The sequence below is a fragment of the Thalassophryne amazonica genome, chromosome 21, assembly GCF_902500255.1.
Source record: "Thalassophryne amazonica chromosome 21, fThaAma1.1, whole genome shotgun sequence".
Classification (NCBI taxonomy): domain Eukaryota; kingdom Metazoa; phylum Chordata; class Actinopteri; order Batrachoidiformes; family Batrachoididae; genus Thalassophryne; species Thalassophryne amazonica.
This window is the reverse complement of record NC_047123.1, coordinates 21,226,013-21,253,289: the sequence shown is the minus strand read 5'-3', so window position 1 is coordinate 21,253,289 and position 27,277 is coordinate 21,226,013. Positions and strand designations below refer to the sequence as shown.

The window sequence follows — 27,277 nt, the reverse complement described above, 5'->3', positions numbered from 1 at the left end:
TAGTGTGATGTAAGCTGATTGGTAGTTGGTTATAATTATAATTATTTAAAATAAAGCTTATACTTAAGCTGTAAATCATTAATCTAAAATTACATTTATTTCCATAAGGGCTTGAAAACAAAATGTTTGGAATCACTGTCATTTTTAATGTATATATCAAAAAATATATTATTAACATAAACTTTTTCTCCCTAATATCAATGTATCGATCCCCATTTATCCATATGGGTTGGGCTCTAAATTAAACACACATACATGGCAAATAAATGGTAAAGTAGTATTCTAATGATCCTAAATAACATGGTTAATGTTCAAATGCAATTGTCTAGTTGTCCAGTTAAGATATAATTGTTTAATTGATTCAACTCATGATGCTAAGTGTAGCCATATATTCAGTATGACCAAACCCCCACAAATCTCTATGTTCTGAATTAAAGAATTCATCTTTTATTTCAAAGATTTTCAGAGTAGAAATAATTATTTCCTCAAGTGTTGAAAAGGTCAAAAATAAATCTCATCTTCCTAATTGTTTGAACTGCATTTTATCAAAACAAAAATGGCAAACACTCAGTATATACGGTATTTAAGACGGTAAAAGGTGTTTTGTTGGTAAAACATTATAAAGATGCGTCTGGTATATTTTTAGCCACCATTTTGGATATTGGCAGCCATTTTGGATTTAGATTTTATGTGTTTGTTGATATAATAGAAAATCAAATATGATATTTAGTATCTAATTAGAAAGATATTTAGTATTGTATTTAACATTTATATCTATTTAAAGGCAAAAATGTCATTTCATAATCGCACAATATTGGTTTCCGAAGGGGCCGTTTTCAAAGGATGTAAAAAGCTACATGATACTGATTCCTATTAAACTGAAATGGGCTCCAGACACACAGGTTTTAGAAAAATATAGTAAACATTTGGCCCTCCCACCCTCCAAGTGGTAGTTATTAGCCAAATTTGGGATTTAATCAGATCCTCACACATATATTTCCTTTGTCACCTTAAACGTTCTCTAGGAGATTTGGACACAAGCAGCTAGGAATCAAACTGCCAGCTCAACAGTTAATTTGACAACTGGCTTTGCCATCTGAGCTGCATTCAACTGAGAAAACGGGAAAAAAACAAACATCTTTCATTGTATCACTGCCAAACTCTTGGACAGTTTTTGGATTAAGTGCACGGTGCAATCGTGGCTCAGATGGCAATGCCATCTGTTCATTAACTGAAAGATTTGTGGTTTGATTCCCGACTACTCCTGCCAGTGTATAAAATGTCCTCAAGCAAAAGGAAGCTAGAAAAAGAAACTCGGAGTGAGTAAAAAGGTAAATGACAGTTGAATGAGAGATATTACACTGTAATTCTTTCCATTCTATATAAGTTTTCTCTTCAGGGCAATGATTTCATTGACCTGTTAGACAAAGATGAGGTGATTTCCGGAAAAAAGTTAAATTGAATCAAATATAAACTAGAGGTCCCAGAGTAATTCAAACCCAAACTCTTTCTATCCTCAGTATACTGGAAAAATGAGATCACAAATTTAGTACCACCGGAGTTAAAGGAACATTGAACAGGAGGTTCATGATTCTAGCTCAGTGGGATAGGAGTTGGGTTACCAATACCTGGGTTCAACTCCTGGCCATGCTGCCTGTCTGTCAAGACATGTCATTGACCTTGTTCCCATTCATTACCAGTGGTAGCTTGGGCAGTAACCTACAAAAGATTGGATCCCATCCAGGGGGCGTCGTAGACTCTCATCCGCTTCACGCTATGGAATACGGGGATAAGCTTCAGGGCCTATATGGAAACTAATGGTTCAATTAGTGTTATTTGGCTGACTCTTATAGTGTAAAATACTAAGACTGCTCGTAAGCCACATTAATTCAGACTACGGGAGGAAGTCAGAGTGTTTACATGGAGACCCGATTGAAGAGAGTCTAAGACTCCTCCTAGATGGGAAGCCAGTCCAACGCAGGTTACTCCCCTTGCCAAATTCAAACCAAATCTACGCATTGGTAGCCCAACTCCTAATCCCACACATTTTGGTCATGTTTTGGAAAATGGTTCATTGGAGCAAAAACAAACTTGGGCCCTTCAGTAAATTATGCAAGTCCAAACTCTGCTCTTTAGCCCCAATGGATAATGAGATAGATTAATGACATTATAAGCCTCCAAAGTAAAGTTTTTGGAAAATTTCACACAACATTTGAATGATTTGAGCCCAAAATCTGCTCTGGAGCTTTAGTGGTTACTGAGCAACAGCAAGGATGATTTCATTGGCGCCAAAACTGGGGGATTAGGTCAATTAAATTGGCCAAACTGAAAGTTGGATTCTCTGTCACTTAAACCAAAGTTAGACCAAAATCTGATCTCAGACCTCAGCGGTTACTGAGTAAGACTGTAAATCCAGTTGTTATTGGGATATGATATAACGTCTAACGAAGCACATAAGGACAGGTGGGTTATAATGCACGTGTATATGTTGTATTGTGGGTTGTTGATTTTTTTTCTTGACTCCTTAGTTAGGTCTTCCACGTATGTTCAACTGGGAGGATGCCTTGGGAAGGACCCAGGACATGTTGGATGGATTCCAAGGCATTCCCAAGCCAGTTGGGAATGCCTTGGAATCTGCCTGCAAGGAAGAGTCAGAGGACTTGGCCAAGGGTACACTCAAAAAACTGATGCATTGGATGAACTCAGCTCAATTATGTGCAGGATTGCCATCTAATAAATATATGTAGCCCCAACTCAAATAAAGCACATCCATGCAAGTTAATTTAATTTAATTCAGTTGAGACTACATATATTTATTAGATGGAAATCCTGCACATAATTGAATTGAGTTGAGAATTTTTTGTGTGATACACTCAAAAACTAACATTGGATTGGATTCCATCTAATAAATATACACTTTTAGAAATGAAACATACACTCTTAGGCATAAAATGTTGAATTTAATTGATAAAGTTAAGGTAACTTTTTCCACATAACATTGTTAATTAAGTGCAAAACAACATTGTCATTGACATTAATTAAATCAAATGAAACATTATTACTTAAATCCCAATATTGTGTTGCATTTAATTGACAAAGTTATGTGGTCAAAAGTTACCTTAACTTTATCAATTAAATTCAACATTTTATTTCTTAGCGTGTATGTAGACCCAACTAAATTAATTTACATTATCTTGCATTTATTTGAGTTGGGGCTACATATATTTATTAGATGGCAATCCTGCACATAACTGAATTGAGTTCATGCAATAGAGTCATTTGTTTGTGTGATACACTCAAAAAACTGACACTGGATTGGATGCCACCTAATAAATATATGTAGTCCCAACTCAATTAAATTACATTATCTTGCATGGATGTGTTTTATTTGAGTTGGGGCTACATATATTTATTAGATAGAAATCCTGCACATAATTGAATTGAGTTCATGCAATGAGTCATTTGTTTGTGTGATACACTCAAAAACTGACTCACTGGATTGGATGCCAACTAATAAATATATGTAGTCCCAACTCAATTAAATTAAATTATCTTGCACGGATGTGTTTTATTTGAGTTGGGGCTACATATATTTATGAGATGGAAATCCAGCACATAATTGAATTGAGTTAATCCAAAGAGCCATTATTTGAGTGTGTGGAAATGTGGGATTGGCTGCTTGATCTGCTGCTGCTACGACCTGGACTCGGGTAAGTGGCAAAAAAAAAAATGAATGAATGAATGATTACCCCTAGAATGAGATAATACCAGCAGGTATAACTGTGACTGGGAAAAAAAAAAGGTGTTGAGTTCCTGTAATGTATTGCTGTGATTTAAAAGGAAATGCCTCTTGTACGGGTGACTGCATGGATCAATATAACACGGCAAGGCTCCGGGAGGTTCCATAGGTGTGGGAGTGAGGTCAGGGTTCACAGTCATAGCCGCGCTGGCTTCATACCTCTTTGATGAGGCTGATAAAACGGCCCCCGAAACGCCATGGCTTGTGGCGATTACACTGCAGAGAGCTGACGGTGATTTGCTGCGACTGCTGCACCGCCACTGCCACCACGTGCACGGCGTCGTACATCAGCGCCGCGTCGGTCTGCACACACAGGAGAGGAGACAAAGGGCGAAGGTAATCATATTAGACATTTCTATCACACCTGTCGATATACGCGTGCCCAGGTGACCTTTCATGCATCTGTTTGTTCACCTGCGCGGGAACTGAGTGGAGCCTCGAGCGCTCGTCTTACACTTTAGTCGGGACAGAATAAGAGAAATTAGGAGTAATGAATGCAATAAGTGCACAGTGCAGATGACAAGGTGTCTCAGTCTGTTAGGAAAAAAAATCCCTCGACACTGTGGAAGGCCGACCCGTCACCGACAGGACTAATCGCTCCTGATGGGTGTGCCTGTTCCCCTGAGAGACAACGTAAAACAGGCACCAGCACAGAAGAAGACTCAGACATGGAGAAACATGCAGAATAAGAAGAATAGCTGGAATACATGTCAAACCGCATAGAAAAGCGCATATGATAGAAATCCACATAAATCCACTAACAAGTCATCAAAGGGAGTGTTGAGGGGGAAAGCTTTCAGGATCGATCTGAATCAGTGTGTGCTTTGTTCTCTGTGACCACATATGGATTATTTGTGATACAAATCAAAAACTAAAATAATGACAAAATTGTTCAAAGAGCACCAGGATTTCAAAGGATCAGGTCTTTAGAGAAAATGTTACATGGGCTTTTAAACAATAAAATACATATCTGAACACATTTACTTACAATTTGCCATTTTTTCCCTGTATATTAGCATGGAGACATTTGACCTTGACCTCTGACCTACATTGTTGGCTGATCACAACCAAAAACAAATCAAAGCACAATTTCCCATCAATGGATTCAGTATACTTGCTAAATTAAATGAAAAATGGATTAGAGAAGAGCATATAATCACACACCAAATCACAAAGACAAGTGACAAAGACAAGATAATCAAGTAACATAAGAAAAAACAACCAACCAATAAACCAACCAATCACCCAACCAACCAAGTAACCAACCAGCTCCTCCCAACACCTAATAAAAAAACAAAACATGAGAAATCCATCCATCCATCCATCCATCCATCCATCCATCCATCCATCCATCCATCCATCCATCCATCCATCCATCCATCCATCCATCCATCCATCCCCTCCCAAGAAAAACAAAATATGAGAACACAGAAACAATAGAATAAATGAAATAAATATTAAACACAAGTAACCATAAAATTAAATAATAAAAAAAAAAAACATTAATTCAGTTTTTAGTTTCTTCATGACTTTATGATGTAATTTTAAAGCAAAAAAGCAGAGCGTAATTCTGTGGATTTGCTTTTAAATGGGAAAAACCAGAGAGTAGCACATTAATATTTACTCTCCTGTGTGGCACACGGGGACAGTGATTTGTTTTGTCTGTTCAAACGGTTCGGCTCTCGTCCTGTTTTTGTGGTCCTGCAGAGGCTGGAAGGCACCGTGGTGATCTTATTTGACAAGTACGGGATGACCATCTGCAAGGGACTAGGAAGAATGACTGAATATGTGCTGCTGTACGGTCTGTGTGGATATGCAGGCTGTCAGAAAGAATGAGCCGGGCTCCGGTACAACTCGGCACACAGTGAGAGACGACACAGCTCATATCAGCTGTGTTGTTTCTGTAAGTGCAGTGAAGCATCCGGGAGCCTTTCAAGTGGGAAAAAAAACAGCTCTAATATATATATATATATATATATATATATATATATATATATATATATATATATATATATATATATATATATATATATATATATATATATATATATATATATATATATATTACATAAAGGGCTAATTCCGTCTGTCTGTCTGTCTGTCCTGGATAAACTCCCAAACTATAATATGTAGTCTGAAAAATTATATATATTCTGAATCCTCATGACATGGGGAACAAACTGGTACCATTTTTTAAAAAGTTGAACGTAACCAAAATATGAATGCTTTAATCTATTCTCTATCTATTTATCTTAAAAAAAAATTGTAAGGATTTTCTTTAGAAAACTGCTGTGCATAAATTAACAGTTCTGATGCTCTTCTGACACATTTCTGCACTCTGTCGTCTTCCATGCTTTGGCCTGATGCCTCGTATATATATATATATATATATATATATATATATATATATATATTACATAAAGGGCTAATTCCGTCTGTCTGTCTGTCTGTCCTGGATAAACTCCCAAACTATAATATGTAGTCTGAAAAATTATATATATTCTGAATCCTCATGACATGGGGAACAAACTGGTACCATTTTTTAAAAAGTTGAACGTAACCAAAATATGAATGCTTTTATCTATTCTCTATATCTATTTATCTTAAAAAAAAAATTGTAAGGATTTTCTTTAGAAAACTGCTGTGCATAAATTAACAGTTCTGATGCTCTTCTGACACATTTCTGCACTCTGTCGTCTTCCGTGCTTTGGCCTGATGCCTCGTATATATATATATATATATATATATATATATATATATATATATATATATATATATATATATATATATATATATAAGTATTACAATCATTTAGGCATATAAACACGAGATACACAAGTTCCTGTGCCAAATATACTCTTGATGTTTTTTTTTTTACCAATGAAAACACACTGTCATCGCAGGTCTGGGAACTACTTTTTGCGCAGCAATTCATCAACGACGGCCGCGGGTGCGTACTAATACAGAATATCCAGAAACTGTATATCATTGTTCAGCCAAAATGAGAGCGTTGGCTTGCCATAAGCTAGTGGCATGGGAGTATGATTATTGTTTGTGTTCAGGTGTTTGATTAAATCATATTTTTAGGGACTGCACAGTGGTTCTCTTCATGGTTTAGTTTGTTGTGGATGTTAAAAGTTATGAGCCACGTATTTTTTTCCAGTAATCATACATTAAGTGGAGCTGCAGCATTAGCATTTTAGCAGCTGTAGCTGCTAAAATGCTAATGCTGTTAGCATACAACATTAAATCTGACCAGAGTTTCATCTGTAACATCTGTCCCCATCCATGTACACCATCAAGTCTCTTTTGTACGGGTGAAATTAAATTGTCTGTTTTATTATTACTCTACAGTATTTTGTATAAGATACTGTGCATATTCGCATATTTTGTCTGCCTTTTATGCATAAGATGCTGTTAAAAAGGTAAAAACACAGCGTTCTTTTTGAAACAGATTATTCCATTTTATATCGTTTCTTATGGGAAAATTTGTTTCGGTTTAAGAATATATATATATATATATATATATATATATATATATATATATATATATATATATATATACACACAGTATATGTACTAGAGTAGGCAGTTTTCAAAAACTGAATGATTGTGGAAGAAGGAGACTGGTGAGGTAAGCCACCAAGACAACCAAATAACGCTAATGGAGCTTCTGTGATGTGTTGCATATAATCAGTTATGCAGCTTTATGGTAGAGTAGTATAGAGAAGGATTTTCTTAAAAAAACAAAAAACAATCTATCATTTTAAGACACATGGGAGCATCAAACCTAGATTTCATTTATTTTATGAAAATCCTTTGCCGCATTACATCACAGAGCTCTGACTGTCTGACTAACAGTGTTACCATTAAAATTCCAGTTACGATCACAGAAGCTTGTAGTTCCTTCAGAGTTCTTATCTCGCTTTTGGTGGCTTCCCTCACTAGTCTGTTTTGTTTGGAACCTCTGTGTTTCTGAAGTAGGTCTGCTCCAACAATCTTAGCCAACGCAACATCCTACTTCTGTATGTGTCACACTCGTCTATTTAAATGAGTGACTTGAGACTGCTATTTGATGCTTTTAATTGTTCATAATAGGAAACGCTGGTGATTTTGTGTCAAAGTGTTTGATTTTTAAGTGATGAGCCACAGGAACATACAGCCAGTAGAAAATTCATCAAATTAACAATGGGTTGTGGCAGTGGGTGGATTGTCAGTTTTTAGCTTGCCCTCCAGTTTTTTTCTGTGCTTTCAGAGTCGTTGGCATCTGCTGGTGTCAAAAGCAGCAGCGGATCAGAGGATGGCACAGCCATCTCTGCACACTTTCATCCCCTCTGCTTCCATGGGATGGAAAGTGAACGACTAGTGCCATATCTTCTATCCCAAAGCTGACGGTTTGTATTGTTCATGTGTGTATGTGTGTTTGTGTGTGTGGATGTGTGTGTGTAGTTTGTGCCAAACACTGATTAGGAGGGAGTCTGTCAGTCTAACAGTCTATTTGTTGAATAAGGAGAATGTAGACACTGTCCGCTAAAGGGAAAGCTGATCATCCCTGAGTGTCCAGAGATCGTTTTGAGGGAAAAATAGTAAAGATTTTGTGAAAACAACATGTTCTGAATGCCAAAAAGACTGAAGTCGGAACTCAAATATTAAATGTAAGTACCCCTTGCCTTTAAAGTAGGCTTTGCAAAAGGTCTAGGCATGCCATGTACTCTGTGAAATGAACTCAGAAAGGAAGTAGGAAGGTTGGTAGGCACCTATATAGGTAGGAAGGAAGGAAGGCAGTCAGGTAGAGGTATGTAGGTCGATAACTATATACTGTATATAGGTAGGTAGGTAGGAAGTAAGGTAGATAGACAGGTAGGTATGTAGGTCAATAACTATATAGATAGTTAGGTTGGTATGTAGGTAGTGAGGCAGGTAGGTATTGTAGTGCAGTACAGTAGTGTTCAGAATAGTAGTGCTATGTGACTAAAAAGATTAATCCAGGTTTTGAGTATATTTCTTATTGTTACATGGGAAACAAGATTCCCATGTAACAATTTATTGTGGGCAGTCTAAGGCACACCTGTGCACTAATCATGGTGTCTAATCAGCATCTTGATATGGCACACCTGTGAGGAGGGATGGATTATCTCAGCAAAGGAGAAGTGCTCACTATCACAGATTTAGACTGGTTTGTGAACAATATTTGAGGGAAATGGTGATATTGTGTATGTGGAAAAAGTTTTAGATCTTTGAGTTCATCTCATACAAAATGGGAGCAAAACCAAAAGTGTTGCGTTTATATTTTTGTTGAGTGTATTTAGTTGTATAACCACAGTTTTTCATGATTTCTTCACATCTGCGAGGCATTAATTTTGTTGGTTTGGAACAAAGATTTTGTTTGTTTACTAGTGTGCTTGGGGTCATTGTCTTGTTGAAACACCCATTTCAAGGGCATGTCCTCTTCAGCATAAGGCAACATGACCTCTTCAAATATTTGGACATATCCAAATTGATCCATTTTGGTGGTTGTTTTGCGTTTTCTTCCACGGGTCTCTGTTTTTTTTTTTTTTTTTTTTTCGATTTTAAAGCATTGGAGATCATTGTAGATGAACAGCCTATAATTTTTTGCACCTGCGTATAAGTTTTCCCCTCTCCAATCAACTTTTTAATCAAACTACGCTGTTCTTCTGAACAATGTCTTGAACGTCCCATTTTCCTCAGGCTTTCAAAGAGAAAAGCATGTTCAACAGGTGCTGGCTTCATCCTTACATAGGGGACACCTGATTCACACCTGTTTGTTCCACAAAATTGACAAACTCACTGACTGAATGCCCACTACTATTATTGTGAACACCCCCTTTTCTACTTTTTTACTAATAGCCCAATTTCATAGCCTTAAGAGTGTGCATATCATGAATGCTTGGTCTTGTCTTTATGTCTTACAGACATAAAGACATGGATGACCTCTAATTTCCTGCTTTTAAACTCAGATAAAACTGAAGTTATTGTTCTTGGCCCCACAAATCTTAGAAACATGGTGTCTAACCAGATCCTTACTTTGGATGGCATTACCCTGACCTCTAGTAATACTGTGAGAAATCTTGGAGTCATTTTTGATCAGGATATGTCATTCAAAGCGCATATTAAACAAATATGTAGGACTGCTTTTTTGCATTTACGCAATATCTCTAAAATCAGAAAGGTCTTGTCTCAGAGTGATGCTGAAAAACTAATTCATGCATTTATTTCCTCTAGGCTGGACTATTGTAATTCATTATTATCAGGTTGTCCTAAAAGTTCCCTAAAAAGCCTTCAGTTAATTCAAAATGCTGCAGCTAGAGTGCTGACGGGGACTAGAAGGAGAGAGCATATCTCACCCATATTGGCCTCTCTTCATTGGCTTCCTGTTAATTCTAGAATAGAATTTAAAATTCTTCTTCTTACTTATAAGGTTTTGAATAATCAGGTCCCATCTTATCTTAGGGACCTCGTAGTACCATATCACCCCAATAGAGCGCTTCGCTCTCAGACTGCAGGCTTACTTGTAGTTCCTAGGGTTTGTAAGAGTAGAATGGGAGGCAGAGCCTTCAGCTTTCAGGCTCCTCTCCTGTGGAACCAGCTCCCAATTCAGATCAGGGAGACAGACACCCTCTCTACTTTTAAGATTAGGCTTAAAACTTTCCTTTTTGCTAAAGCTTATAGTTAGGGCTGGATCAGGTGACCCTGAACCATCCCTTAGTTATGCTGCTATAGACGTAGACTGCTGGGGGGTTCCCATGATGCACTGTTTCTTTCTCTTTTTGCTCTGTATGCACCACTCTGCATTTAATCATTAGTGATCGATCTCTGCTCCCCTCCACAGCATGTCTTTTTCCTGGTTCTCTCCCTCAGCCCCAACCAGTCCCAGCAGAAGACTGCCCCTCCCTGAGCCTGGTTCTGCTGGAGGTTTCTTCCTGTTAAAAGAGAGTTTTTCCTTCCCACTGTAGCCAAGTGCTTGCTCACAGGGGGTCGTTTTGACCGTTGGGGTTTTACATCATTATTGTATGGCCTTGCCTTACAATATAAAGCGCCTTGGGGCAACTGTTTGTTGTGATTTGGCGCTATATAAAAAAAAAATTGATTGATTGATTGAATTGATTGATTGTTGGATTTGTGAGAATCTACTGAATCTACTGGTACCTTGTTTCCCATGTAACAATAAGAAATATACTCAAAACCTGGATTAATCTTTTTAGTCACATAGCACTACTATTATTCTGAACACTACTACCTGCCTGACTACCTACACACTACTGTAGGTCAATTACTACATATATTGATAGGTAGATAGCTAGGTTGATAACTATATACTGTAGATAGTTAGTTAGGTAAGTAGCAAGTAAGGTAGATAGACAGGTAGGTATGTAGGTCAATTGCTACATATATTAATTATTAGGTAGGTAGACTGGCAGTCAGGTAGGCAGACAGTTAGGTATGTAGGTTGATACCTATATAGATAGGTAGGTTGGTAGATAGGTAGATATATATGTAGGAAGACAGGTGGATAGATAGATAGGTAGATATATATGTAGGAAGACAGGTGGATAGATAGATAGATAGATAGATAGATAGATAGATAGATAGATAGATAGATAGATAGATAGATAGATAGATAGATAGATAGATAGATAGATAGATATGTAGATAGATAGATAGATAGATAGATAGATAGATAGATAGATAGATAGATAGATAGATAGATAGATAGATAGATAGATAGATAGATAGATAGATAGATAGATAGATAGATAGATAGATAGATAGATAGATAGATAGATAGATAGATAGATAGATAGATAGGTTCCACTTTGTTAACACAACAAGTCAAGATTAATAAACTCAACAATCCTATAACTCAATATGTAAAAACCATTTCGCATCTGGTGAAGTTTGATGCACTGAATAAATCCTCAAAGTGACCTTGTTTTGACTTTGTAAAAGCCCCCCAAAATGTGTCTACCACCTGCTGGATGGTTAGTGGATGTTGGATTAATGATGGATTAGATACAGGTGTGGTTGTCATTGACAGAGACAGACCATTATAGCACCAAAATATATTAAATCAGACAACCATCAGATTGTTTCACAGTGGTTACCTCTGAAAATCTGAAGCACATGTGGTGGAAAAAATTGTTGACCAAAATTTGAGAGTGCTGTAAAGCAAAAATAAAGAATCAAAATATGATGAAAATGCCTTTGTGGATTTTATTTCTCCTTGCAAGCACAGTAATACAGGTCAGAACAGTGAATCGGCCATTGTTCTGAGTGTAGTCCCAAAGCTGGAAGATCTGGTTTTATCTCGCTGGCTTAGCAGGGGGGAACTGACTCAGTCACATACCACTGTTCGAGTTTTCAGCTGCAACAAACTGGCCAGTTAAGAAATGTTTAAGCTAAACTCTGCCATGAGGCAATCAAACAACATAAACACTGTCGTCGTAAAATTCCACCACAAAATATCACATTACCACACAATTCAGCAGAAAGAATAAAAAAAAAAAAAAATGAAGCAGGTATTATCCAATATTATCCACTAGCGAGTAGTTTGCTATTAAATGTTTTGTTTGCTAATCCAAATTTCCAGAAAGGAAAGGGAAGGATTAAAATGTAATACGTTACAAATGACTAGTTACTCTGTTAAAAATGTAGCAAATAATGTAACTATTTTAACTATTTCATCAGAGCAATGTAACATTATTTTTTATTCACAACACCCCATAATGACAACATGAAAAAATTGTTTTTAATTTTTGTATATATATATATATATATATATATATATATATATATATATATATATATATATATATATATATATATATATATATATATAAGTAGTCACATCCTTTGCTCAATACTTTGTTGATGCATCTGTGGCAGCAATTACAGCCTCAAGTCTTCTTGAATATGATGCCACAAGCTTGGCATACCTATCTTTGGGCAGTTTTGCCCATTTGTCTTTGCAGCACCTCTCAAGAGGAAGAAGGAGAGAAAATTTGTGAAAAGATGGTTCACATCTCTAGCAGATTGCATTCAATTTCAAAACAATCGAAGAGCAATCTTGGTATTTCTTTCAGAGCCAAGCCGAGGTCCTGTGGGCTGTTTTAAGTGCTCTCAGTGAAACCAATCTGCACTCGGGACACTCAAACAGAAGGGTAATGCACTATTTCAAACACAATACTCCAAACCTCCAATCACAGCAATTCTTAACCCCTCTCTCTCTAGCTCTGGCAAACTCACACTGAAACTGAAATCATAGAACTATCTTCTGCTCCAGTACATCAACTGCACTGGGTCTTTGCCTCTCTGATGTCAGTGTGAGCGATTTGCAACTTTATCTTCAGTAAAATGCCCCTAATTGACTTTATAATGGTTACTGTATCACTGTACCCCTGCAGGATCACCTCAGCACCTTCATTTGGCATCCCACCACGCTTACTGAGAGAACATTTTAAGGCTGTGGTTCATGTGGTGGTGTGCTATAGTCAGGTTTGTTATGTAATCTTGTAGGAATTTCATGGAGAAAACGTTACATTTTTGGAAAGTGCATCCAACCCCAAAGTGGATGATTCCGTTTTCGAAGAAGACACCATGGCGGCCATCTTGGATTTGTTAACCCTCTGGGGTCTGAGGACATTTTTAGGACAGTTCACTCGCCTAGCGGAAATGTTTTATTATTGCTGTTAACAGCTCTCCCTGCATCCCACAATCAAGTTTTATGTCTCTTTTTTCAGTATATATATATATATATATATATATATATATATATATATATGCTATAGTTGTGTTTTATAAGTGTAATAAGAAAGAAAAAAGGAAATAATTTTCCACAGACATTTATTCAAAACACACAATAAACTAGTAACACAGTCCTAAAAACAATCTTTGGTGTGTCACGTGAGGTAAATCTGGCCTATGATTGGATTTTGGAAAACCATGTGACGGTGAACCAATTCCGATTGGACATTCACATTGCTCACGTCATCACACAACTTCTATGAGGAGTACAAAGATGGTGGATGGTGGCTTGAAAGTCCGCCGAGTTAACTTTTCAGCAAAAAAAGTACGTTTCTATCTAATATCATTAAATAGTTATTCATAATTTAGTAAAACTTGGTCTCACCCGTCATGTACGACGGCGTCGGCCCCAGAGGGAGGGTTAAAACAGTGGCTTTAAAAAAATTATATCTGTGTAAGTATGTGTGTGTGTGTGTGAACATAGTATAAATGCAACACTTGTTTTTGCTCCCATTTTTCATTAGCTGAACTCAAACATCTAAAACATTTTCTCGACACACAAAAGACCTATTTCTCTCAAATATTGCTCACAAATCTGTGTTAGCGAGCACTTCTCCTTTGCTGACATAATCCATCCCACCTCACAGGTGTTGCATATCAAGATGCTGATTAGACAGCATGATTATTGCACAGATGTGCCTCAGGCTGGCCACAATAAAAGGCCACTCTGAAATGTGCAAGTTTAACACTGGATGCCCCTTCTGATGCAGCTCCACATTACATGGAGAACCGGCATGGACATCCTGCCGAAAACAGAAGTTAGTTAGTTCATCCACAATTTTTTTTTTTTTTTTTGTAATGTAGGTCATTTTGTACAATCAGTACAACAGAGGCCAAAACCATGACGTAACTGTTGAATCCTTTTTTAACGTGAGTTTTGGATTAATGGCTTCTTGTCACATTTCTATCTGATGCCTCCACCTCCTTCATCAGTTCCTTAGTTGTGATCCTGAGGTTTTGTTGAACCCTTCACACAAAAGTTTAATTCCTGCGTTCATTTGCGCCTCCTTCCTAATTAATGATGTTAAGCCTATGATCACAAGCCTCTTATATGTTTGTGTGCTAGATTGTTGAATCTTTTCTGTGATGGCTCATAAAGAGGAACATGAGTTGTGGAAATCCCCCCCACCCCCACCTCTTAAATGTACAAAAGCCTCTGTTCTTCAGTTAAGCCCTTATATACTTCCTGTTAAAAGGGAGTTTTTCCTTCCCACTGTAGCCAAGTGCTTGCTCACAGGGGTTCGTTTTGACCGTTGGGGTTTTACATAATTATTGTATGGCCTTGCCTTACAGTATGGAGCGCCTTGGGGCAGCTGTTTGTTGTGATTTGGCGCTATATAAAAAAATTGATTGATTGAAATTGATTGATTGATATACAGCCAAAGGGTCCTCAATTAACTGCAAATTATGCTATTAGTCACTCAGAAGCTTTTCAAAGTAATTCCACCAATTTTTGCAATCTTCTGTGCTGTTTGAAGTGGAATTTGTCTTGATGCACTACCAACCAGTATAAAGTGGGAAACAACTACTGGTTCCTCTTCTTTTTTCTTTGGTTTTCCAGCCACACTGTGAAATGTGAAAAGCAGCGTAAGAATGTCCCTTATGGGTTACTGTATTATCGCATGACGGCCTCCACGAGGTGGCCACGCCCCCATGTAGGTATATAAATGGGTCATGACAACACATCACTTCATTGTTGCAAGTAATTACACACTAATGAACAGATGCTTCCTTCCTTTGTGTCCGCAATGTCTAAATACTTTTAAAAAATAGGCAACTCTTATTCAACAAATATACGTATCGATCAGTCAAGATCAAAGTTCACTGAGTGAGATTAAAGTTGCCTCTAATGTCACTCAATTCCATCTTGGATGCTACGGATAGTTTAAATCAATTGCAATTAAAGCACTGATTGCCTAGTAACCATACAGCCAGAGGTGAAGCAATCACAAATGTCTACACCCGGGCATCCCCCGGATACTTTGCTCGTATGCATGTATGTGTGTATATATATATATATATATATATATATATATATATATATATATATATATATATATATATGTACCTCATTTTCTTATTTTATTGTATTGTTACAAGTATTATTATTGCCTATCCTTACACACGCTGTTTGATGCACATTTTCTTCTATTCGCACTCATCTTGTGTGTTTATTAAGAGCTGACATAACATGATTTTCTCCACTGTGAGCTCAATAAAGTCTTATCTAATGAACAGATGCGCCCTTCCTTTGTGTCTATAATGTCTAAATGCTTCACAAAAAAAGCACCTCTTGTTAAACAAATACAAGTATCGATCAGTCAAGATCAAAGTTCACTGAGTGAGATTAAAGGCAACTTTAATCTCACTCAATTCCATCTTGGATGCTACTGATATCTTAAGTTAATGACAATTAAAGCACCGGTTGCCTAGCAACCATACAATCAGAGGTGAAGCAATCACAAATGTGGACAAAATTTCACACTCGAGCGTCGCCCGGATACTCTGCTCGTATATGCATATATAAGTGTGAAAACCTGCAGTATATTATCTTGTATAAGCACATGAGCCAATTAGCGAGACGCTTTTCCATCAAAAACACTCACATGGAGACAAACACTTGCAAACTAACCCCACTCTTCCCAGAGGCATGCCTTATTTACTGTAGCTGCACGCCGGTTCCTCCTTTAGAACAGGTGAAACACAAACCCTCCTGAGGCCAGCGCCGTGCACACGTGCGGGTTTTGTGTTTGCACATAAATATATTCCCTTCGCTGCATCAGTATTCACACCAGCTCTCCACCTGTGCATAACGCTATAATTCCGCTTATAATGGAGCACCCTGAAAAACGACCCCCCCCCCCCACACACACACAATCACAAACACACGTTACCACCCATCTGGCGACGCCAGGCTGTGCACGCTGAAGCACGGCTGTTTACACATCATATATCATACACATCTGATTAGGCCTAATAACATTAACGTTGACCTTTTATTCACCGTGCATCTGCAGCTGCCAGCCAAAATACAGAGGTCTATGTGCACACGCACACCACCAGCACCGCCATCAGCATCAGAGTCACAATGTCGGCGGGAACGAAAGGAGCTCTTTGTTTTCTTGGAGCTGAAGTCGCTGCCCTCAGATCACAGTCAGACCCCACAGGGGTTTGATGATTTGTCACGCGAAGGAAGTAAACGCTCATCTCACTCCGTAATTTATATGTATTTGTGACGCTCCGTTGCACAGTTGGTGCTACTATTTGAGTCACAGTCACTGCTGTCAGATGAATTTCATTCCAAATAAGTGTGATTAACGCAGGAGCAGTCAAGAGTTTTCTGCAGCTCAAAGAAAAAAAATAAATAAATCCCAAACATGTATTTTAATTTTGCATTGGCTTTGTCTGCCTGGTGTGTTTTAAAGGGTTCATATTGTGCACAATTCATTTTTATCTTTATGTTACTTTTTACAATTATAGTATGATTTTCACAGTAAATTGAAGGCAGTTGTATAGGTGACAATTACAAAACATTTCAGCTGAGGTCTAATGGTTCAGAAAATATAACAAAAAACATGCTCCTGGTTTCTTGATATGTTGGAGTTTTTTTTTTTAAGTCAGATGTTGGTATGTATGTACCTTATGTATGCATTCATGCATGTATGTGCTGTATGTATGTGCTGTCTTCTACGATACGATACACTTTATTGTCCCAAGGGGAAATTTGTCTTGGACATCAAGTGCTCTGCAGACATTTCTCTCTCAAAAATCCATAAATACAACAACAAACAATATACTGCTTGCATGCCTATGGAAAATTCATTAGCATGTTGAACATTTCCCATGATATAATACACAATTAAAACAGCATAATAAAACAGATAAAAATAGATTAAAAGTTAAAATAAGTTAAAGTACACACCTTAGTTGTACATATGCACAAACACACACAGGCACACATGTACACTCATGCATATATATATATATATATATATATATATATATATATATATATATATATATATATATATATATATATATATATATATATATATATATATATATATATATATATATATATATATATATGCATGTATGAAACTGTGCATGTACATATGCATGCATGTACCATATGTATGCATTTATGCATACATGTATGTATGTATGTATGTATGTACCATATGTATGCCTTCATGCATGCATATATGTATGTATGCACAGATGTATGTATACATGTACCATATGTATGTATGCATTCATGCATGTATGCATGCACGTATGTATGCATATATGTGTGCATGTATGTATGTACCATATGTATGCATTCATGCATGTATGCATGCATGTATGTATGCATATATGTGTACATGTATGTATGTATGTATGTACCATATGTATGCATTTATGCATGTATGGAACTGTGCCTGTATGTATGTATGCACATATGTCTGTATCTACGTATGCATATACATATGTATTGTATGTTTTTATGTATGTATATCCGTATGTGTGTATGCATGTATGTATGGAACTACGCACATATGTATGCATGCATATATACACGCATGCATGTATGTATGTACATATGTATTCATGTATATAGGCATGTGTATCTATCTATACTGCAATATGTAATCTGTAGAGTAGTATGTAGTGTATGCGAGTTATGCCACTACACACGTGAGAGGTATTACTTGTATGTTCAATATATTCCCCTTCACGCACACCCCAGAGTCACCAAAATGTGCCAAGAACCTAGTCTTTCAACAAATCTAGCTATATGGAAAAATAAATGGCGATTGTAGGTGCAAAACTATGGAACAAATCCCATTTTATATATGTGTAATTCTATGGTAATGGGATTACAATCAGAGCAAGTTTGTAATGGCTCCCTAAAGTACAGCCAGATTTTGGTCATTGTCAGTAAGTAGGTATGATTGTGTAATATGAAAGGTTAAGGTTAAGGTTAAGAAAAATGATCTTACCTGCAGTTAAAAGTATAGAAAGCTGTTATTTAATTTCACTTGACCCAGCTATTTTAGCTAATTATAGGCCAATCTCCAACCTTCCTTTTCTCTCAAAAATTCTTGAAAGGGTAGTTGTAAAACAGCTAACTGATCATCTGCAGAGGAATGGTCTATTTGAAGAGTTTCAGTCAGGTTTTAGAATTCATCATAGTACAGAAACAGCATTAGTGAAGGTTACAAATGATCTTCTTATGGCCTCGGACAGTGGACTCATCTCTGTGCTTGTTCTGTTAGACCTCAGTGCTGCTTTTGATACTGTTGACCATAAAATTTTATTACAGAGATTAGAGCATGCCATAGGTATTAAAGACACTGCGCTGCGGTGGTTTGAATCATATTTGTCTAATAGATTACAATTTGTTCATGTAAATGGGGAATCTTCTTCACAGACTAAAGTTAATTATGGAGTTCCACAAGGTTCTGTGCTAGGACCAATTTTATTCACTTTATACATGCTTCCCTTAGGCAGTATTATTAGACGGTATTGCTTAAATTTTCATTGTTACGCAGATGATACCCAGCTTTATCTATCCATGAAGCCAGAGGACACACACCAATTAGCTAAACTGCAGGATTGTCTTACAGACATAAAGACATGGATGACCTCTAATTTCCTGCTTTTAAACTCAGATAAAACTGAAGTTATTGTACTTGGCCCCACAAATCTTAGAAACATGGTGTCTAACCAGATCCTTACTCTGGATGGCATTACCCTGACCTCTAGTAATACTGTGAGAAATCTTGGAGTCATTTTTGATCAGGATATGTCATTCAAAGCGCATATTAAACAAATATGTAGGACTGCTTTTTTGCATTTACGCAATATCTCTAAAATCAGAAAGGTCTTGTCTCAGAGTGATGCTGAAAAACTAATTCATGCATTTATTTCCTCTAGGCTGGACTATTGTAATTCATTATTATCAGGTTGTCCTAAAAGTTCCCTAAAAAGCCTTCAGTTAATTCAAAATGCTGCAGCTAGAGTACTGACGGGGACTAGAAGGAGAGAGCATATCTCACCCATATTGGCCTCTCTTCATTGGCTTCCTGTTAATTCTAGAATAGAATTTAAAATTCTTCTTCTTACTTATAAGGTTTTGAATAATCAGGTCCCATCTTATCTTAGGGACCTCGTAGTACCATATCACCCCAATAGAGCGCTTCGCTCTCAGACTGCAGGCTTACTTGTAGTTCCTAGGGTTTGTAAGAGTATAATGGGAGGCAGAGCCTTCAGCTTTCAGGCTCCTCTCCTGTGGAACCAGCTCCCAATTCAGCTCAGGGAGACAGACACCCTCTCTACTTTTAAGATTAGGCTTAAAACTTTCCTTTTTGCTAAAGCTTATAGTTAGGGCTGGATCAGGTGACCCTGAACCATCCCTTAGTTATGCTGCTATAGACGTAGACTGCTGGGGGGTTCCCATGATGCACTGTTTCTTTCTCTTTTTGCTCTGTATGCACCACTCTGCATTTAATCATTAGTGATCAATCTCTGCTCCCCTCCACAGCATGTCTTTTTCCTGGTTCTCTCCCTCAGCCCCAACCAGTCCCAGCAGAAGACTGCCCCTCCCTGAGCCTGGTTCTGCTGGAGGTTTCTTCCTGTTAAAAGGGAGTTTTTCCTTCCCACTGTAGCCAAGTGCTTGCTCACAGGGGGTCGTTTTGACCGTTGGGGTTTTACATAATTATTGTATGGCCTTGCCTTACAATATAAAGCGCCTTGGGGCAACTGTTTGTTGTGATTTGGCGCTATATAAAAAAATTGATTGATTGATTGATTGATTGAAGCTTCTTTTACTTCTGGTGTTTCATGACCGACGGTGACGAGAACTGAGAATTCCACAAACTTCCAATTTGCATGAAAATGAATAGTTGAGTAAAAGGTGACTGCTGGGACTTTATGATGGGGCTGTTTGGTGCAGGGAGAGTGAAGGTTCTGTGAGATCATTTTGGTGGAGAAGCGAAAAAAAAAAAATCCCTCAGGTGACACGGATTGGGTCGAAAAAATCATCTCTATTCATTCTTTATCTGTGTCACTCTTCCTGACCGCTGTCCAGCCTTGGTCCCTCGCTCCTGCACTTTCGTGTCCTTTTGTGTGTTGATGACTAGTGCTCACAGCTTGGGGGGGGTGGGGGGGGGTGGGGGGTGGTGCTGCTGTCATCACTGTCATTTTTCCTCTTTTTCAGTTATGCGTTTGGAGGTTTAATCCCTTTCTCACATTGCATTTCCACATGCTGAGGCAACACAGTGGCAGCGTTGCACTTTTTTTTAAAAGGGGTTTTATTGTGGGAAAGTAGTTTATTCCAACGAGGGCTCCTGAGTCACGAATCCATTGATGGTGTCGGATTTATTTGAAACCATGTTTTTTTGAGTGTGTTACGCTGATGACTTTTTGATTTATAAGACAGGAGGTCTCGCAGGAGGGGGATAATGCAGAGCTCCCACTCCCACTGTATTTCCACATATATTTAACATGTATCATTAATTTTGCAGTTTCTTATTAAATTTCAGCAGATAAATGTTAGCAATAACTGCACCTTGACCTCACAACCCTTATCGTGACCCTTGTTGTGTAGGTATTACTGTATTTGGCTTATTGGATTGTATTCACTCAATATCACTGTTTTTCATTTGCTTTTCTGGTAAAGCAGATGACAAAGAAAATCTCTCACGCAGTCTTTGGACTGTGTGTCTCTGGAGTTTTGGTGACAGGTCATACACTCCAAAAGGCATTACATCACATCAACCTCTATGGATGACATATAAGAAAAGAAAATAAGCATTGCTTGCACTTTGCTTCAATAATACAAGAGCAAACACTGCCAAAGAACGTGAAAAGAAGCCTGATGAATACTGGGAGGACCTAACTTGTGGTCCATCCATCCATCCATCCATCTATTGGTTCCCATCCCACGAGTGCCTTTACTGTTCTTTGTCCCTGCTCCATTCCAACTTTGTTGATGCCTCCGACCCAGATGCTGTTGGTTTTCATTTCCTTTGCTGATTCTCCTGTTTCGTACATGGTGTCATAGTACTTTGACAATCCGTAGCATATGGCCTAAAGCACATAGTGCATGTGGATCTGGGGTGTACCCAGTGCCATATTGGTATTTAAAGGGCACATAACCTGAGTGCAGAGTAGGGCGCACAGTGCTCAACAGAGCCCAACCAAAATGTTTTTTTTTTGGTGACCGATACTGATGCTGATATTAGGGAGAAAAGAATTGTACTATACCTCTATATCTGCCAGTATATACGTAAACAAATAAATTGCCCATAAGGGCAAGGGGCACAAATGTAAGTTGATTTTTGGCTTTCAGCTCATCTTATTTTCACAAAAAAGTTAACTTCTCAAATGAATAAACAGTCGAGACCTTGCCTCACATTTGCGCAGCTTTGTTGCCATCTAGTGGGTGATGTGAGCATTTCAGGACTTCTGTACATATCCTACTTGAAACCCAAAAATACAGTAAAAATGTCATTTATATTTAGCAATACCATTTTTTGGCAGGCAGATCTTTCACCTCCCAATAGCAATGTACAAAAATTTAAATTTTGAGATTTTGAAGGTTCTTGAGTTTTAGGACACAGAAGGTTTTTCCATACCGACTGATGGAAGGACAGCAATTTCTCCTGACAAACACAACTTACAGTTGTGAAAAATGGCAATGATTCCTAACATTTAATTATCAAACCCATAACAACCACCCGATTGTTGTCAGGCTGCGTTACGCTACCTTAACTTGGATTGGCAGTCGCTGTGTGCCATCATTCAGCATTTGCATAAAATAGACTTCTTGCTTATTGTCTGTTTTGGCCCTGCCTATCCAGTGCCATATTGACCATTTGTCTCTTGTCACTGTAAAACACCCACTCTGATCAAAAATAAATATCATCTGATCACCTCTGTCTCTTGTAACTAATATGATAAAGTGGAACGGGGGTCCAGCCTATACTAGAAGCAACATAAACAATGCTGTTGGAACACCCACCATTGGACCAAATATGTAATGACAAAGTCATTTTCTGCATTGTATTTTTGATAAAATAAAAGTTTTCAGATTACAAAAATAACTGATCCTGTTTGTGAAGGGCTTATATCGGCCGATACTATCACCCAACCCATATATCATTTTACAATAGCGACAGTCAGCCACCACAGCTCCCTGAAGTGAAACATTTAAGTGCCTCATTCTGCAACACCTCCTCCCCCGACCACACGATTGCTTCCTTATTCATTGTTAATTTCTGCAGTGGTTCCCAGTGTGTATTCTTGGCTGCAAATGCTAATTCATTCAACAAAGTGCTGATACCTCTGTGCAACACTTCATCCAAAAAAAATGAGTCAGCTATCGTCAGTGCCATGATTATTGAATATGATGTGTTAAATGTCCCTTTGTGGGTAATGTGCATTATACAGACATCTAGTACATAAAGTAGATATTAGTAGAGCAATCCTCCAAGCAATGATATCCCACTGGAGCCTTCAGACAACGGCATGCTTTTGGCAGCGCTGTCCACTTCTAAGTCCACCCTAATTAGCACCATGCTGCACACACTCCTCCTGATTAACAAGCAATTTAACATGATGGCTTTCCCGTATACTTAATCAGTCTCCAGCTGGGGTTAAATAAAAAGGTTAGTTGATGTCCACTACAGTTTTTTCCCATCTTTGTGCATCATCTCACATTTCTGGAGAAAGAAAGATGAAAACAAATAGCTTAGTGTTGCCAGATTTCCCAAGGAAGACAAACAAGCAACCCTGCATGTGAAAACAAGCATCCTGAAAAAGTCCTGTGTAGGCTGTGTCCTAATTCTGGGGCTGCATCCTTCTAAGGCTGCATTGAATGAAGATCTGGACTCTGGAGATCATGGCGGCTGTACCAAATGTTGTGAAATGAGATGTCCAGCCCATGGGGCATTATGCAATTGTGCCATTAGCTTACCCACCGCTACCCTTTGTTGCCTAGTAACCTTGACAGCTGCACTCAACAAGCTAACATAGGGGGCATAACTTGTAATTTAGAAGTCATTGTTCAATACCTATTTATATTTTATTCATAGACATTACTTATTTATAATGAAATCATCCCCCTTGTTTTGTGGCTTGAAAAAATAATTGTGCATTGACTCTTGGGATTGTTTAGGCTGCAAAGTTGTATCCATTGTTTTGCGGGACAAACCGCTGCATTTGTCCACAACATTACAGTGCTATTCTGCACGGCGCCATTCTATTATGATCACCCACAATCCAAAAAGCGCAAAATTGGGATAAAATTGCAGAATTCGGCTTACCTCTTAACAGACTGGCTTATAAAGTGCAGACCTGGCAACCAGCCTAAAAACAAAAGAAAAGAGTTGCACCCCGGCCAGACGTGACTGAATCTGAACAAAAAAACGCAACCCCCAATGGAGCACAATCACACAAGTTTCTGTCGTCACTACAAAAACACCCCGTTTAAAGAAGTTTGATAATGATTTCCACCGTTAAGACTACGAATACATGAAGGTTACCATGTACTAGCAACGATTTTGAGAATCAGGATGAAATTTTTGAACAGTTCGAGAAATTGGACCCCGATTCCAAATCTGGTGCCGTTGATGGCCGTAACTACTAAGTATACCAAGTTTGTTCAACACTGTCAAAGATGGATCAAGATTAGATTAGATTAGAATAGATAGAACTTTATTAATCCCTTGGGAAGACTCCCTCAAGGAAATTGAGGTTCTATCAGTTGTATAGCAGCACACAGGGTAAGAAGCACACAGAGTATCAGAAGTGAAAGTTAAAAAAAAGCATTTTGCAAATATAAATATAAATGCCTGAAATAGTACTCGCTACTGGTTTACCGTCTGCTGCTGTTCCTCTCCTTCCTGTCCTTTGTCTTCCTGTTACTCCTCCTCCCCCTGAGTGAGGAGCTGTACAGTCTGATGGCCTGAGGGACCAAGGAGTTTTTTCTGTCTGTTGGTCCTGTACTTGGGAAGGAGCAGTCTGTGGCTGAAGAGGCTCCTCTGGTTGCTGATGGCAGTGTGCAGAAGTTACTATGATGCTTCAAACGTGCCCCAATTTGCTAATCGGGATCAAACGGGAAGGAACGGCGCTCCGTGGAATAGCCCCGTAGCAAACAGTTTTCAAAATAAGACAGCTTCATCACGCCATAATTACATATGCAGCCCCTAAATTAAGACACAACCATAGATACAATGTGCTGTACTGCTTTTGACACAATACTAGTGTCAAAATATAGTGTATGTGACAAATGAGGCTTAGATGTTCTAAATAAATAATATAGATGTTGCATATAGGGGGCGTTTTCATTGAATGTATCCCTTTATGTACATTTTAAGTCTGTTTTTGAGTATTGTACCCGTCTCTATACTGATGTAGAACTCTGACAAAGCGTTGAATGAGAATGTGTCGACAATGTCCTGGAGCAGAAGTGAGCTCGTGATGCGCTGCTCCCGCTGCCTGCACAGCCCTCCTGGGGCCATTGGATGATAACTGTCTGATGACAATCGTCATCTCTGATTGCACAGGCTTTTATTTTTCTACACAGCATCAGCAGGTGCCCGTTTACATTACTTGTCAAGGAGTCTGTGGCGTGTGCGTGTGTGCGGCGAGACTCGTGATAACAGTGTTTTTCCTTTGGAGCCAGTTTGTCGTGTCTATATAGACAGTATTTTTGAAGTGAGTATAGAAAATATCTATATGGTCATAGGTGGTTCTAGGTGTGGGTTTTGTGAGGTTGCAGACCCCCCCAAGAATTTCAGTTAGTGCCACAATAACCCTGCCAGAAAATTGAGATTTGCCACTCAAAACCCTGGGCCCTATCTTGCACAGCGTGTGCAGCGCAGCTAAGCAGCTCTTGCTAGTTTCCAACTGATGCATTTTTCATTTGCTCATGTGTGCACCAATTAGTATGCAGGTATTAAAGTGAGGTGTGATCAGATGCAGTGCTGGTGCATTGTTATCATGATACAGCGCATGATAGCTAACTAAATTTTCAGAAATTTGTATCATTATGTTCCCTTTTAATTTTTGAGAATGACAAAATGATAGCATTTGATGTTTTTGACTTATTGTGTTAACAAACTAGAGTGGATGGGCTGATTTATCTATTCATTCCCACACTGCATTTTACAGAGCACAAGCCTAGGCTTCAGCTGAAGCCTAGGCTTGTGCTAGCCTAGCCTAGCTATAGTAATGAGGAAATATAGCTCACCCATTCTTTTAAAAACTGATATTAAAGTTATTAGCAAAAAATGCACAGCAGACAGTGAGCTAGTGTTTTGAAATGACTGTTTAAAGAAGGTGAAAGGAGATTCTGCTGGCCACACCCCTTTTCCTTTTTAGTTCTAGGACATTTGTGTGTCTCTCTCACACAATGTGGGCATCAATCAATCAATCAATCAATCAATTTTTTATATAGCGCCAAATCACAACAAACAGTTGCCCCAAGGCGCTTTATATTGTAAGGCAAGGCCATACAATAATTATGTAAAACCCCAACGGTCAAAACAACCCCCTGTGAGCAAGCACTTGGCTACAGTGGGAAGGAAAAACTCCCTTTTAACAGGAAGAAACCTCCAGCAGAACCAGGCTCAGGGAGGGGCAGTCTTCTGCTGGGACTGGTTGGGGCTGAGGGAGAGAACCAAGAAAAAGACATGCTGTGGAGGGGAGCAGAGATCAATCACTAATGATTAAATGCAGAGTGGTGCATACAGAGCAAAAAGAGAAAGAAACACTCAGTGCATCATGGGAACCCCCCAGCAGTCTACGTCTATAGCAGCATAACTAAGGGATGGTTCAGGGTCACCTGATCCAGCCCTAACTATAAGCTTTAGCAAAAAGGAAAGTTTTAAGCCTAATCTTAAAAGTAGAGAGGGTGTCTGTCTCCCTGATCTGAATTGGGAGCTGGTTCCAGAGGAGAGGAGCCTGAAAGCTGAAGGCTCTGCCTCCCATTCTACTCTTACAAACCCTAGGAACTACAAGTAAGCCTGCAGTCTGAGAGCGAAGCGCTCTATTGGGGTGATATGGTACTACGAGGTTCCTAAGATAAGATGGGACCTGATTATTCAAAACCTTATAAGTAAGAAGAAGAATTTTAAATTCTATTCTAGAATTAACAGGAAGCCAATGAAGAGAGGCCAATATGGGTGAGATATGCTCTCTCCTTCTAGTCCCCGTCAGTACTCTAGCTGCAGCATTTTGAATTAACTGAAGGCTTTTCAGGGAACTTTTAGGACAACCTGATAATAATGAATTACAATAGTCCAGCCTAGAGGAAATAAATGCATGAATTAGTTTTTCAGCATCACTCTGAGACAAGACCTTTCTGATTTTAGAGATATTGCGTAAATGCAAAAAAGCAGTCCTACATATTTGTTTAATATGCGCTTTGAATGACATATCCTGATCAAAAATGACTCCAAGATTTCTCACAGTATTACTAGAGGTCAGGGTAATGCCATCCAGAGTAAGGATCTGGTTAGACACCATGTTTCTAAGATTTGTGGGGCCAAGTACAATAACTTCAGTTTTATCTGAGTTTAAAAGCAGGAAATTAGAGGTCGTCCATGTCTTTATGTCTGTAAGACAATCCTGCAGTTTAGCTAATTGGTGTGTGTCCTCTGGCTT

General features: G+C 38.3%; 1 protein-coding gene across 1 annotated transcript in view; it reads right to left on the bottom strand.

Moving 5' to 3' along the window:
* The window catches only part of LOC117503306 (glutamate receptor ionotropic, kainate 2-like), a 176,745-nt gene that overhangs the window by 33,711 nt on the left and 115,757 nt on the right, over positions 1–27,277 (bottom strand). The window contains exon 7 of the mRNA XM_034162522.1: positions 3,959–4,102. Within this exon, the coding sequence (XP_034018413.1) occupies positions 3,959–4,102 (144 nt within the window). The remainder of the gene's footprint in view (positions 1–3,958; positions 4,103–27,277) is intronic.